The sequence below is a fragment of the Lepisma saccharinum genome, chromosome 25, assembly GCF_977018435.1.
Source record: "Lepisma saccharinum chromosome 25, izLepSacc3.1, whole genome shotgun sequence".
Classification (NCBI taxonomy): Eukaryota; Metazoa; Arthropoda; class Insecta; order Zygentoma; family Lepismatidae; genus Lepisma; species Lepisma saccharinum.
This window is the reverse complement of record NC_139253.1, coordinates 31,080,661-31,095,717: the sequence shown is the minus strand read 5'-3', so window position 1 is coordinate 31,095,717 and position 15,057 is coordinate 31,080,661. Positions and strand designations below refer to the sequence as shown.

The 15,057-nt window shown below is 36.2% G+C and overlaps 1 protein-coding gene across 1 annotated transcript in view; it reads right to left on the bottom strand.

The window, feature by feature from the left end:
• Cbl (E3 ubiquitin-protein ligase CBL) overlaps window positions 1-15,057 on the bottom strand; it is a 109,356-nt gene that overhangs the window by 43,566 nt on the left and 50,733 nt on the right. Inside the window, exons 2-3 of the mRNA XM_083111730.1 lie at window positions 8,598-8,744; window positions 6,743-6,874 (exon numbers count right to left, since the gene is read on the bottom strand). Coding sequence (XP_082967856.1) covers window positions 6,743-6,874; window positions 8,598-8,744 — 279 coding nt within the window. The remainder of the gene's footprint in view (window positions 1-6,742; window positions 6,875-8,597; window positions 8,745-15,057) is intronic.

The window sequence follows — 15,057 nt, the reverse complement described above, 5'->3', positions numbered from 1 at the left end:
AAAACATGAACATTCTGGGTTATTACAAATTTGAAATATTGTTTTATTAATAAAGCAAAAGAAGCATCACTTTTCTGTGAATCTTTTTTTCTTTAAATTTATGGCATGACATTTAAAAATGCAACTAACACGGCATCAATATAGTGAAAGAATGAATGGAGACACATATGCCAAAACAAAGGAAAAAAGTGTGTATCCTCTGACAAAATTCATGTAGAAGCATAAACTTGCAAAATATTTCTAAAATCATTTAAACATGATTTCACATATTGAGGCACCAATGCCAAAAACACAAATGTGCTAAATAAAACCATTTTAATATTCAAGATACTGAGATAAAAACAGATTTTACCTTTGGATAAATATACACATCAACATCAGCAATTTCATCATGTTACTACCCGATGGGAGAAAGTTCAGGTTCTAATGTACAAACTGTTTATTAAATTCAATTCTATGTTCATTAATTGTACAGTTACAGACACTTCTGGGTTGTAACAAACCAATTTACTTTCAATGGGTTTGTTACAATCCAGAAGTGTCTGTGATTGTGCCATCTAGTGCAGGGCTGCCCAAAATATGGTCCACAGCCACACCTAACTTTATTTTGAGGCATGTCTTTGGTGTTAGTACAATGTAACATAGTCCATGACCCACTGCTAAGTAAATACTGGCCCTGTATAGTAAAAAAAAAAAGTTTCACAACCCTGGCCTAATGAAATTGTCTATCTAATGCTGATATAACTGTCATGTATGCAGGCAGAAGTTAATTTAAGTACACATGAAACATCATCACGAGGACTCATAACAACAATTTAATACATAACTCACAGACCTATTTCCAAGATATCTGAACTCACATTTTCGTAATAAACAACATTTCAGACAATTCAATGTTAATAATCGACTATAACATTATCTATACCTAACAATAAGAAATACAGCCTACATGTAAAAATTTAAAAACTAAAATACAACCATAAACAAATCTGGCTATTTCCACAGATAAATCTAATAACTGCAGTGAAATTTGTTTTGAATTTCAACTTCAAATATTACCATAGTGTCACCTGAACTAACCGTATGATAAAAACCACATGCAGCACACTAAAAACAAGCTAAACTGGTGGGTCAACTTTGCAAAGATATTGAATCTCTGTCATCAACATAAAAAGGATAGGGAAGGAAGATAAAAACACATGAACATTATAGCTGAAGTTCCAACCTTACAACTATAACATTCATATGTTTATACCTCACTGCATTCATTCTCATTCTGGCAAAGGGGGATATGAATACCAAAACAATAACAGCTTGCTGAATATTCTTATTTTCCTATCTGCAAAGAAGAAAATAATACAGGGTGTATCATAATAGAGTAAACAATTTTAAGAATTTATTCAGACTCAACTAGATGGAATACAACAATGATACTTTGTTGTGTATCAATCAGTAACACTTCAAGTTTCTATGAATGTCTACAAAAGGCTACAAATGTTCAATGTGGCTTCCACTAATTATGCAACACACATCCCATCGAAATTCTAGTTCTAGCCATACTTTCCCCAAGAACTCCTCCTTTAGTTGTTGCACATTCAGCAGCACAGGTGGCATATAGACTTTGTCTTTTACAAAGTCCCAAATGCAGAAGCCTAGGGTTATAACGTCTGGGAACATTTTAAGACACTGCCTGCTCTTTCCACACCTGTCAAAGTCGCCACTTTTTTTAAAACTACACTAGCACCACAATAACAGTGCTTATAAAAGTCTTATGTATGAAAACAAAACTTGAAGATTTTCTCATTGTTATACAACAACCTTCATTGTTGTGTTTCAGATAATTTTTTAATAATAAACCTGAGAAGTTTTTTACTCTATTATGATACATGCCGTATAATGTATTACACTCCTCAACTAACATTTAATACTAAGCAACCATTTTCCAAGCAATTAATGCACTAATACCGTATTTACGCGTGTATAATGCGCACCCTGGTTTTTGATGGGGAGAAGTGACTAACAATTATATCTCGTATATAATGCGCAGTACAATCCAGTTTCAAGAAATGGCTTTCTTAGTTGTAGGTTGTCAAAATGTTGCTATGTTGATCAAGAGTGAATGACATCATACCTATTCAATGAGTCACCTGTTGCTATGTGGACCAAGATGAGAATATCCTCTTGTGTAACAGGGTGGCTACTCTAGGACCATGATTAAATTTTTTAAGTATAATTCCAGGTTTTCAAGGCAAACTCTCCAAAAATTCAAGCACATGTTTTCTCTATTTCACCCTTACGTATTACCGCCTCTCAACATCCACACACAAATATCTTAATAATATAAAGGGTCCATGTCATTCCAACATCCAAAAATTATAATTCAATTAAACTGTATACGTAATATAATTAAAATAATTTAATTTAAGGTGCTGAGTTTCTATTTACAATCAGAGGCGCAACCACGAATTTTTGTCTGAGCGGGCGGGGAGAAAGTGCCAGGATAAACGTACGAATACTACTAATAATAATAATAGTGTTAAAAATAATATTATTATAATCTTATCATCATCATTATTGATTTGTTTTATTTTACTTCGCTTCTTGTACCATGTTTGGCTAATTTGCAAATATGGGGATGAGTGATATGAAATTGATGAATGGACAGTTAAAAACATCCATGCCCAAGCCGGAATTCGAACCCGCCGGGACCAACATTGTTGTTTTTATTATTATTATTATTAGTAGTAATATCAAAGACGTTATTATCCTTGTAAATTATGTAAAAAGGGGGTAGAAGTTGGTGCTAAAGCATTTGTGTTCGAACAAACGATTTCAATTATTTTTTCAACACATGGCACAGTAGTTCGGATCACACTTTAAACTGTAGGTCCAGTCCCAATTAGCCTTTCTGTGCATAAAGTGGACTTAAAACCACAAATCAATCAATAAATTTTACAACTTTTTATCACTTAGATAGTTCGGCGCCTAGGGCCGACTCCCACCGCCCCCAGCTATGGTTATAAATAGGGCTCGGAATTGAGGAAAAATAATTTTCTTTCCTAGTGTCCGAAGATGAGGCCCAACATAATATATGTTCATTTTGGGTCATTGCAGGCCAGAAAAAGGTGGGTTTTATTTGTCCTTTTTCGGCGTTTTTGTTAGGTCTTAACGGCTTTTTTATGCAACTTCACCTTTTTCCGACTACGTTTTTACTGCCCATTCTCAATTCGAATCATCATCACTTCATCACCTCTTAAACATCCTTTCTGTAGTGAAGAAATAAATAAATATATTCATAGGCGCCGACTCCATTGGGCTTGGGGGGGCTCGAGGCCCCCCAATGTTAATGATGTGGGGGCACAGCCCCCAAATAATTTTGCTTTAGAGGATCTAATGGATTATTTTGCTTCTCTTGTAAAGTTTACTCAGAATTGTGCCATATGAACTTAACTTTAAATACACATTTGAAATGTTCTAGCCCATCAATTTGGGGGGCTGGGACCGCTAAACCATCAACTTTGGGGGGGGGGGGGGCTACGACAAGAGACAGCAAAACACATGACTTATTACTATATACTAAGTATGTAATTATGAGTATTGTTAAAATTTTTACTGAAAAGAGTTTCAAAAGACGATGTGCATGAACTAGGGGAGTGGATGGGACGTTCGGGCTACAAATGGCTCTCACATGACATTCAGAACGAGATCATTGATATATTAGGGAGATCTCTTTTGAGCTCCGTGGTAGCAGATATTAAAAGTCGGGAATATTTTGCTATTATGGTTGACGAAACTTGTGAAATATCCATTCGTGGACAATATTAATATTCTGCATTAGAACTGTGAATAAAAATTTTGATATTTTTGAGGAATTCGTGGGCTTTTACATGATTCCGAACACTGAGATCAAAACTTAAAAAAGGGAGAGAGTGAGTCATTCATTAATTTATTTCAGTGATCAGAGCCCGCCCCCCAATAATTTTGACAAGTCGGTGCCCCTGAATATATTTGAACCATCCCTGAAACGAGAGAACAACATTTTTGGGTGACTGAAGCAGGTACGGTACAAGGTCCTTTAACCCTAACTTGTCTGGAAGGTCGTGCTGTAAGTGGCAACTTTCTCTTGTTTTGAAGCTTTCAGCAAGGTATATACGACCAGAAAGCATGCCCCTGCAAAGATCTCAAGTCAGATAAGGAGGTGCCGCGCATATTCATTAAATATGTAATTAAATCTGAAGTTATTAATTCATTTGGATCACATTTATACCTCCTTATTTTGATACATTTAGGTCTTTTAATGGGTCTTTTTTTTTTTGGCAATTTATAAGTCTTCAACTTCCGAACCCTAGTTATAAACGTGATAAAACTAAAAAGCAGGAATTGCGAGGAAACCGAGCAAGAAAATTTTACGAAAATAATTTTTATTCGCATAAATGTGAATAGGATTTGTATTAAAAAAGTTGTAATTCTTCACGTCTATGGAGAAAAATTCAAGTAGAATTCACGCATAATTCCCGGAATTTAAGGAATTCCCTGTGAGTAGCCACCCTGTGTAAACATTAAGCCACCAACCCATGTCACCTTTTTCCTCTCCCTCCACTGTGTTTAGTATCCCAAAGCTTTCACTCTTTAAACACCTTATTTATTCTGTAATAGTAGAAAGCGAGATCAAAATTACATTACGGATTTGCAGTGCTCAGGAAGTTATTTTCTATTATTTCTTGCCCAACAAATACTGCTGATAAGCATCCCATGCGATGAAAGGTGCATGCTTGAATTCCGCCAGAAAGGCACTGCTTTTCATGGTGTTACAGAACATTACACCTTGCTTACGCAGTTCAAAACTGTACAGGAAGAGATGCTGCAGTTCTTACACGTCCACACGCTACATCTTGCTGTACATTTTTTCCTACTCAGTTCCACGCTGTCCATCACGGAGGAAGTGCTACTCTGCTCGATTTTCGCAGTTTGTCTTCCAAAAAGTAGGCAAATTAAACGTCTTAAGAGCACAAGACGTTCAGGATGGTACAGGCATTAGCTACTGAAAATGTACCAATTTTCTCACGTGACGTTACTTCATGAAGTGTGTGGTGAGAAACATTGTGCTTATTTACTTATCACCTATGTCCTCTTATAAATATGTGAATAAATAAACCTTCATTGTAAACACATACTATATTTGCAGTACCTAAAAGACTATTCCAATACTTCACTACAATAAGTTTTCCTAATTCCATAGAATACTCGTACTTTACAATGTTCAAAAAATCAAAAGTTAACATAAATACACTTTCTTGATTCTATAATGAAAAATGTATTTACAATTCAGTTTGCTTAAAAACATTTCCATTATAAATAATAAATTAATTACAATGTACAAATTATTTATATTTTCATTACTTCATGCTGCTCTTTTACCTCTTGGATTAATCGCGACGATGAGAATAGATTATGAAGTGATTAAATGGTGATGGGACGAACACAGTGATATACATGCACATCAATATGGTTTGAACTTGGGACATCTGGCTTTCTAGAGCATTACTTAAGACAGTATTGCCATGGAGATAGGTAAGATAAGTTTTTAAAACACACTTCCTGCGGGGTTGTAAAAAGTACCACCTTGGTACCATTTGTGGTTTGGCTTATTTTACTTCGCTTTCCAGCTATTATTGGTAAATTACGAAGATGGGGATGGACACACAAACACCCATGCCCAGGTCGGGATTCAAACCTGGGACCTCTGGCATCAGAGCACGATGTGATAACCACTCCGCCACAGACACTAATATAGGCTAATCCAGGCTTGATCTATAATTGAACTCGGGGCCCCTTGATTACATGCCCATAGAGTTACCATGGTGTCATCGGTTCAATAAAATCAACATTCAATCTTATTGTTGCAATTAGCCTGGGAAGGCAGATAATAATTCGTACTCTCTCGTAGTTTCTTGAGCAGTCAAAAATCCAAATAAATGAAATTACCTTAACATTGACTTGTAAACATCATCATCCCTAGCAGCAGAACGAACGGATTGGTTTGTTCACTTTGGCCAACTCTTTTCGGTAAACAGTCCTCAATGAATTGATTTTCCTTACTACTGTACTTTTCGCTGAAGCGTCAACCTCTTTGTATTTTTGTAATAAGCTTTCATAGGCCTGATTCATCTTGTCCTAGTCACTTAGTTCTTTGATTTTACTCGCTACAAACACGGAAATTTCTTGTAGAGTTCAATGAACTCTGCTAAAAACTCGCGTGAACACTGGCGAAGATTTTTCATCGTTGTACAAAAATGAATATCAAGAAAAAAAATAGCAACATTTTCGAATTCCATTAATAGTGTTTCAGCACTAGGGTAGAAGGGAATTGAGCAACATGGGGACAAAAGATTGAGAGGAACGTCCACACGCACAGACTTGTTTGCGCATATGTTTGAGATTTGAGCAGACATCTATGCTCTTAGGCTCAGTCTTTGGTTGACAATTTCCGCATGTGCGTAGTTCTAAACTTCCGGTCCACTTGCTACATCTTGCATGCACAGTTCGTGCATGCACAAGCAAGATGTACGTTAAGACATAGGGTGTGGACCGGCCATAATACACACCACAGATCTTGGGGGAAAAATTTTGGAAAAAAGTGCACATTATACATGAGTAAATACAGTATTACTTTCTCAGCCATTCTTGTTCTTCACGTTTACACATATTAATTTCTAAAGTATTACTTAACATAATTACATACCTTCCTGGTTTATTGATATACTTTTGCAAACGTGCCTTTACTTCATCATATGTTAAAAATGCTACATAGCCCGGATGCGTAACAGCAAGGATTTGCCAGTTCCGCAACAGTGTGCTCCAAGGTTGGAAAAGTCTGTAAGAAATATATCCATTAAAGTGTATTCATAAACATTAACAAAATCTTCCAATGTTAATTGATTTGATAGCTGCAACAGCACCTAAAGCTTAACAAAATAACGTGAATATATTGCTTATATTAATCCCCACTGCAAATTTCCTAAATTCAAGATTTCCAACAAATTTTAAAATTATCACAGCATGTTTTGATGCACACACTGGAGGTGTATTACGTCAAAAATATGGCAGGTGCAAATAGGTATCGAAACTGGGCCGACAAATCAATGTTCTAGTGTGTCAGAAACCTACGATTTGAGTTCTGGTTGAGACTGCATTTATTATTATCTTGCAATAGTACATTTGCTGATTTAGCTCCATGGCTAAAGAGACTTGATACTATCCATTGGAATCATTGATGGGGAAGGTTCCCACACAGGAAACCGTAAAAAACGGGGTTAAACCAGGGCAGACTCAGTAGCTCTATTCATGAAGAAATGGCATGGCATGAAAGAGAACTGGGTTGAAGTCCAAGTTGAGTCCTGCTTTCACAAAGTTTAAAATTGCTATTGTTTAAAATTAGTAGTCCATAATTCTCATTTTCTAAAAATTATGATATAAAACTGTACTTTTATGACTTTTAATATTTACATTCCTCATGAAACATTCCTATTTATATTTCATGTGCAGGATTTTTCCTGCTAGAAGCACAAATGCTCTGCTACAGTGGATTCATTGGTAGTTATTTCACCAACCACCCTTCAACCCAGGCTTTGCCACCATTGATTTCCATCTTTCTTCCCATTCAGAAACTCATCCCATGATATGGCAAATTTCTGACCTCTCAGAGTATACTGAAAATAAATATTCTAGATACTTAGCTAACATTTCCATACCACATTTTAGTTCACAGACCACTATTAGACGTTGCTTTCCAAATGGTCCCCATGTGAAGATTCAATGCTTTGGACAAAATAGGCCTACATAGATTACATTATTAAAATAAGAATGTTACTCAACTCGTGCTGTCCTTGCAAGTAGTGAAGGGTAGTCAAATACTACTTTCACACTCAAAATAAAAGTAAAAGAATATAATTTTTAATTGTCTTTCTTAAGGTGGTTTAAAGTAGGGCTGAGCGGATACTATTTTCTACCGATGCCGATGCTGATACTCTTACCAATCCCACAGATACCGATACTTGCAAATTGCAATAATTAAAATTTGTTCAAAATATTATTCAATATTTTTTGTAAATATTCTTCTCAAATTAAATGCATCAATTTACCAAGAAATTTGCTTTTGAATATCCAACAATTGCATCAGAATATTAAAATAGATGTTACGTAATCACAAAATAAATTTTTCATGCAAAATTGGTGCAAAATAAAAAAGAATTTTGAATTTTCCATAACTTCCAGGATAATTTTTGTGGACCCCATTCAAGACCAAAATGCCGGAAAAGAATCAGTTGGTATCAGTAGATGAATTCCAACCAATACATCGGTATCGGCTCAGCCCTAGTTTAAAGATATAAATAATACATGAGCAAATTGTACAAAAAATATACCAAAATTTTATTTTTATAACTAGATTAAAACTTGTGACATGATGAAACATCTTTTACAGTATGATTTGTAATATTCACATGCATGCAACTATGAAAATGACCATTTTATACAATAATATCATTACTATGGTATCGAGATGAAGTGATACAATAACAAAAGAAGTAATACTTTACCTTGTGAAAACATCAAACTCAAAGTTTGAAATGTAGTCATTACATGTGAGGTCAATGGTTGACTTTAATGCCATGGCTTCAAGACCAGAGCTGATGGGGTGTACTCCATTTAAAACTTGCCTGAAGAGCTTCCATGGCACAAGGGTGCTGGAACAATATGAAAAATATTATTTAGTGAGAACCAATTACTGAGTGCGCGTACAAAAAAAAAAAAAATAATAATTTGATAAACAGCAGGGCATAGTGTAATTTCAACATTACATGCACAATTTTAAGAGGAACAATTAGAGACTGAATTTAGGAATGGGGATCTGGGTAATTTGTATTCATATCCAGATATTATTAGAATAATTAAATCAAGACGACTTAGGTGAGCAGGCCATGTGGCATGAATTGGAGAGAAAAGAAGAATTTACAGGATTCTTGCTCGGAAACTTGGTGGAAAGAAACCTGTAGGAAGGCCAAGACGAAGATGGAGGGATAACTTTGAGATGGATCTAAAGGAAATCGGTAAGAATGGAAAAGATTGGATTGATCTTGTCCAGGATAGGAACTGATGGAAGGATTGTGTTGCTGCAGCAATAAACTTTCAGGTTTAAGAAGGCTAGGAGAGTGAGTGAGGAATAGAGATATAATAAACTCTTTGGTTTCTACCATTCATATGTAAAAACACATTAAGACTAGACTGGACCTTTGGCCGACAGCTGCAAAGCTGTTTTTCAAAAATCGCTATGATATTCCAAATTCTGAAAAATTGCATCTGCTTAGAATTCCTTATAGAGCGGTGTTGTCTAGATATTCACAATAGTTTTGTGGCTACATAATCTTATCGAACTATTGTAAATAGATAACAGCAAAAGTAAACTACACAAAGATTTATGTGAATGCTCTAGGAGGAATTCTAAGCAGATGTAATTTTTCATAATTTGGAATATCATAGTAGTTTTTCGAAAGGATAGAAAATTTTGATAACTGCATCAATGGCATTGGCCAAACGTAAAAATTTTAGACAACTATACTTGTAAGAACTAGAAATTACACAATGGAAAAAAATAAATACATGGATTGTAAATTTTGACTGTTCAAGTATTACATTGATTAGGATATCATCTTAAAAATATTTGATGTGGAAAGGTTGGAATTAAGGAGAAAACAACGCAAAGAAAGAATATATAATTAATGTTCCTTATAAAGATTTTCAATAAGTACTATGATAAGTAGAATAATTTAGTAGTGTAACATTAGTCTACCTTAATGTTAACGAAAATCACAATATTTAATGTATTATAGTTTTCAGTTCTCCAGCAGTCTAATCTCTTATATATTAATAATGAATCCACGTGAAAATTTAATACAATGACATTGATTATTCAAAGCCGATTCATATCTGACTTGGTTACTGGTAAAGAATGGAATACAATGAGGTTGTAGCAATCAGGCAGAACGTTTCCTAGAAACAATTAATTTTCCAATATACGAGGCTTGTATTGACACACCTCTCCAGCAGATCAACATGCTGGAAATATAATTGAATTTTCGCTCACGTTTGACTGACTGGCAGCAGTGAAATCAATACAACAATGTGATTATTATGAGGCAAGCACCTTATAAATGGGAAACCATAATAGGGTCAGTTGGACAATCCTGAAAGCTAAATTTGAATGGTATTGTTATGGACATTCTCGGGATATTTTTTTTTTTCAAAAATGTATGGAACATGTATTACTGTTATTAACTGCAGTTATCGTTATGCGCAGAAATGTACCCTTATGGGAGGTACCAGTGCAAACAATCAATATATTACAGTGTAAGTGCTTTAATCTTCATTGGCCAATCTACCTGTCTGTCTATGTCACAGTAATTGTATTATGGTGACCTAGATATGACATTGACACCACAACCACAAAAGAGTAAATTTGGTACACTGAAGTACCTTTCAAATACCTGAATCATCCCGTGGTACATCTATTTGTCGTAGTGAGTAAAAATTCAATACATGCCTCACACTTAGCATGTAAAAATATGGTGATATAAAATCCTATTTTTTAGAAGAGATACTCATGACTCGCAATGATTTCTTAAGTTCTTAGCAGTTATTTGTAAATCAGATTTTAAAAACTAATATTACCACGTTTTAGAGAGACTGTCTATTCATTGCTTTTCTACATTAAGTTAGGTGATACTACAGGTCGGTTCACAAAGGGAAATGGATTAACATTTGGTAAATCTATGACTTCCAGACATTCTCTTTTTCTTGATTATCACATTATTTGCCTTAAGAAAGTACAATCTTTCCATCGGAGAAAAAGAAAATCGCATGTATTTGCCTCCTGCAGGAATTTGTTACTACACATTTAGCAAAGCATAGTATCTACAGCAGATATCTATTGTAATTTCCTCGTAGATTTTGTAAAAGATTTGGTATTGGACCAGTGCAAATTTAAATATTTTAACAGTTTATAGATTTACATTTTGTCAAAAAACGGAAATGCTTAATTTTAAAAAATGGTTCTTTAGAGAAGTGTTCTTGAAAACACACTTAATATTGTTATGTCTAAAAACAAACATAAATTTGAACAATGTTATTTGGATTTGCTAATGCATTTTAGTTATTTTCCTTCGTTTCTTTGTTAGGTTATTAACACCCATTGAAAGCGATCGTAGTGGAGTGATATTGGGCAGAGCAGAGGTCCCAGGTTTGAACCCTGGTCAGGTATTGGTGCACTATCACTATCTGTTACCAGTTCATCTTCCATCTTCATCCTCGCGTCTAACACAAGAGGTAGAGAAGTGATGCAAAATAAATAAATAAAACAGAATAGAATAGAAACGATGAAGATAAATGAAAAAGTAACAAAATGGATGTTTAAACTGCACAGAAGCAATCATGCTAACCCTGGGTTCGAACCAAGAACTTTCAGCTTTGCAGTATGGAGGCCAGTGGCACAGGAACATTTTTGGGTTAAGGGAGTACAAGCTTCAACCTACATACACTCACATGCACACACTATTGATTTTGTCCATGTTTTTGTATGTGGCGTACAAGCATGGACCTATTTTAGAACAGGCTGCATAAATCTATTTTTTTAAAATAAAATTTGCATAACCTTGTACTGCCAATTAAAAAAAGGAATATTCACAAAATAATTTTGTATTTTATGGCTGTTTTGAAGCTAGTTTTTGACAAATCTTAAGAACATGTACAATTCAGGAACAGCTGACAAGCTGTAGGCTTCATTAAAATGTTCTGCACTAATTTAAACATTTTTTTTTACTTCCTTACAAAGTTTTCGGAGAGTACAGATCAAAGGAGGTAACTCGTAATGCAATGTATTGTATAGTAGGTAGGTTCAAGGTGGTTTTCAATATTTTGGTTTTTTGATTGAGGTGGTGTTTTAAGTCCACTTTATGCACCGCAAGGCTAATCGGGACTGGGCCTACAGTTTAAAGTGGAATCCGAACCACAATGTGCCTCCACTGGGTATCGAACCCAGGACCACTTGATTACAAAACTTTCAAAAGGGTGGGGGTGAAGTATACATGTTTTGATAGCCCTAATTTTGCCATCTTTCCCTACCTTTGACGTTCTTTTCATAGGAATACTGAGCCAACAAGGGTATGAGCCGCCCCCCCCCCCCCCACCAGGCATGCCAATGAATGTAGACAAAATAAACTTTTTTAACTTGGCTACTGAAAATGAGATTCCTTGAATGGCAGCATCTTGCGATTGCCAAATTATTTGGGGGGGGACAATGGCCCTCTTTCCTGAGCCACCGAGTGAGGCTCTTTCAGAGGGCCCTGGGTTCGAATCCCGAGTAGGGTCTGCATAATCCACTCTTTACGTAGAAAATGAACAAAAAATCAACAGAATCGATAAGAACTTGAAAGACCAATCCAGAAATAAACCATCAGGAGTTCATTTATGGTCTCATATACATCCTGGTCTTTCTGTACAAGACGTGACAAGCTGTCGTGCCCTAAACCATTCCTGCCTACTTTGTAGATTACCATGCGGATGGGTTTCGGTGGTATCGACCCAAATCCGGCCTCGCGCATCCCACGCCTCCTCCCCCCTTTCCTCCTCCCTCGATCCAACGTCACGTGCTTGAGGGCAGGGTTGTTGGAAATACTGGAATTTTCATTGCACGGAAGCAGTGATGGCAGCCGAGCAATATTTTCCCTCTTTGTAAGGAAAATTTCCCAGCATGCATTGCACAGCGACCTGGCACGGGTTGGAGGAAATAAGGCATGAATATTGAGAGAAAACAAGAAATGATATGTAAATTTACGCTCTATTAAGCAATATACACGAAGGGATAATGATGTTGTTTTGAATTTTTCGATGCATCCTAACGTACAGTCACGGACACTTCTGGATTGCAACGATTCTCTTGAAAGTCAACCCAGAAGTGAACATGACTGTACAATGAAACGGGCAGAAATCGGGGATACTGCAGTTTGTGTCAGTGGCGGATCCACTTGGGTGGGGTTATATTTGAGACCAAGTCCAGAACCTATTTTAACCTATAATTATATTGTCTTTATAAAAACAATAACCTGACTACAACAAGAACCGCGATCTAGAGACTAATGTATATGTATTTCTTAATTTTCCGTCGCTTTTCTGCAGGAACGTAGCGATGTTGATGTGTTGGGGAGATGCAAATTTACGTGCCGATTGTGGCCTACATGCAAAGTTTTCTAACTAAATAATTTGGATGTTAGATTTTCCTGTAAGCCCTGAAAATTTGGGAGGGGGCACATGGACGTTTAGAAGGGGCTAGTCCACCTTCAGGCCCTCTTAGAGATATCCCTGTTTTTCTGCCACCTTTGGCTGGTCTGGTCGGACGTCCATGACAGCGTAGTAGCAACGCTGTCGCTTTGTAATAAGGAGAACCCGGTGGAACCACATCGCACAGTGGTGCGGATCTCACTTTAAACTGTAGGTCCAGTCCGATCAGCTTACATGAACATAAAGTGAGATAAGATGAAGAGAATAATGATAACATGCTGTACACTAACGCAGAAACACAAATGATCATGCCGAGACTAAAACCTGGAACCTTCGGTAATGAAAATGTGAATCGAAAAGTATGCTCGGGGTCATGTATCATTATAATTCATCCTACTATCGCAAAAAAAAAAAACCTTGCCGGAACAAACGGACAAAAAAGGCGCAAGAAACAAAAATAATTCTCAAGAATCACATAGTCTCTGCAAAACCCGGAAAATATCCAGCAGGGAGTGAGAGAGAATACAGCGGAATAGCCAATGAGTCACGCAGCACTTGAAGTGATGTTAGTGAGTATGCGTTGGGCCTGGGGCCCTGGAATTAGGGGATGCTTTGCGAAAATTTTGCTACCCCCGCACCCCTCTCAATTCGAACACTGGTGCTGGGTATTATCTATACACAAATCGAAGTCAATTTCGAAGAACAAGACCCACGGATTTCCAATGTCGTTCACTCGATTCGGGCGCCCACAGAACAGCAAAACATTAAGACATTTTATCACTGGGGTTGTGAATTAACAACCAACCCTGTCCGAGCTCGATATGCAGGAAACGTTGCCCTTGCGCTATTCTACACCTTGCATTTCGAAGAGGCAGAAAGTAAAACATCCCTTATCATAAGTAAACGGACTAATAAGGTGGCTGAACACGTTCAGCAGTAGATTTTTACCGTCGGATGTTCTGGGTTCGATCCTTCATTGGGTTTGCCCCTGCATCCATTTCACCTAATCAGGCCTCAATGTTCTTTCATGGCGTTGTCGTCAATATATATTTCCCTCAGAACACATTTCTTACCATGCATGCATATGACGTACAGTCTGTGGTAAAACTAAGCAGAAAATTTTGCAGGGGGAGGAGGTCAGGCCATAGATAAAAACTGAATATTTGAAATAAAAATATTTTTATTATGTTGCTTGTGATTATCATTATTATACTATAACTATTAAACTAATATATAATTTTATTCCAAAATTATTATTACTATTATATCCTTGGGGAGACTTTACTACTATTCCACCAGATGAGTAAACATCCAACATTTCATACAGTTAGTGTACTAAAATTCAAAGTTACTCTATTTTGTTATTAACTTTTACACGCCTCGTTCAAGAAAGAGCTCTTGTTAGGACATTTCAGCCATATTGTTTAAGTTCCGTGAACTCTCACATAAATCTCTATTTTTGGAACTCTGAAAACTGTGAAACCGTGTATTCCTTGATTTAAATGGTAGACTATGAAACTATAACCTGATTCCTACATTTCACACTCTATTTGTTCAATCTAACGCATTTTTTTGCTGTTATTCTTTTCGTGTAATAACTTAACTTTATTTCCGTGGCAAACTATAAATGTAACAAGCTTTCTGATAGTTTGTAGCTTGAAAACAGGTTCGTCGAACAACCCCATCCCCACCCAAGTCCATGCTTGAATTGGTGTTCCCGTGACAAAC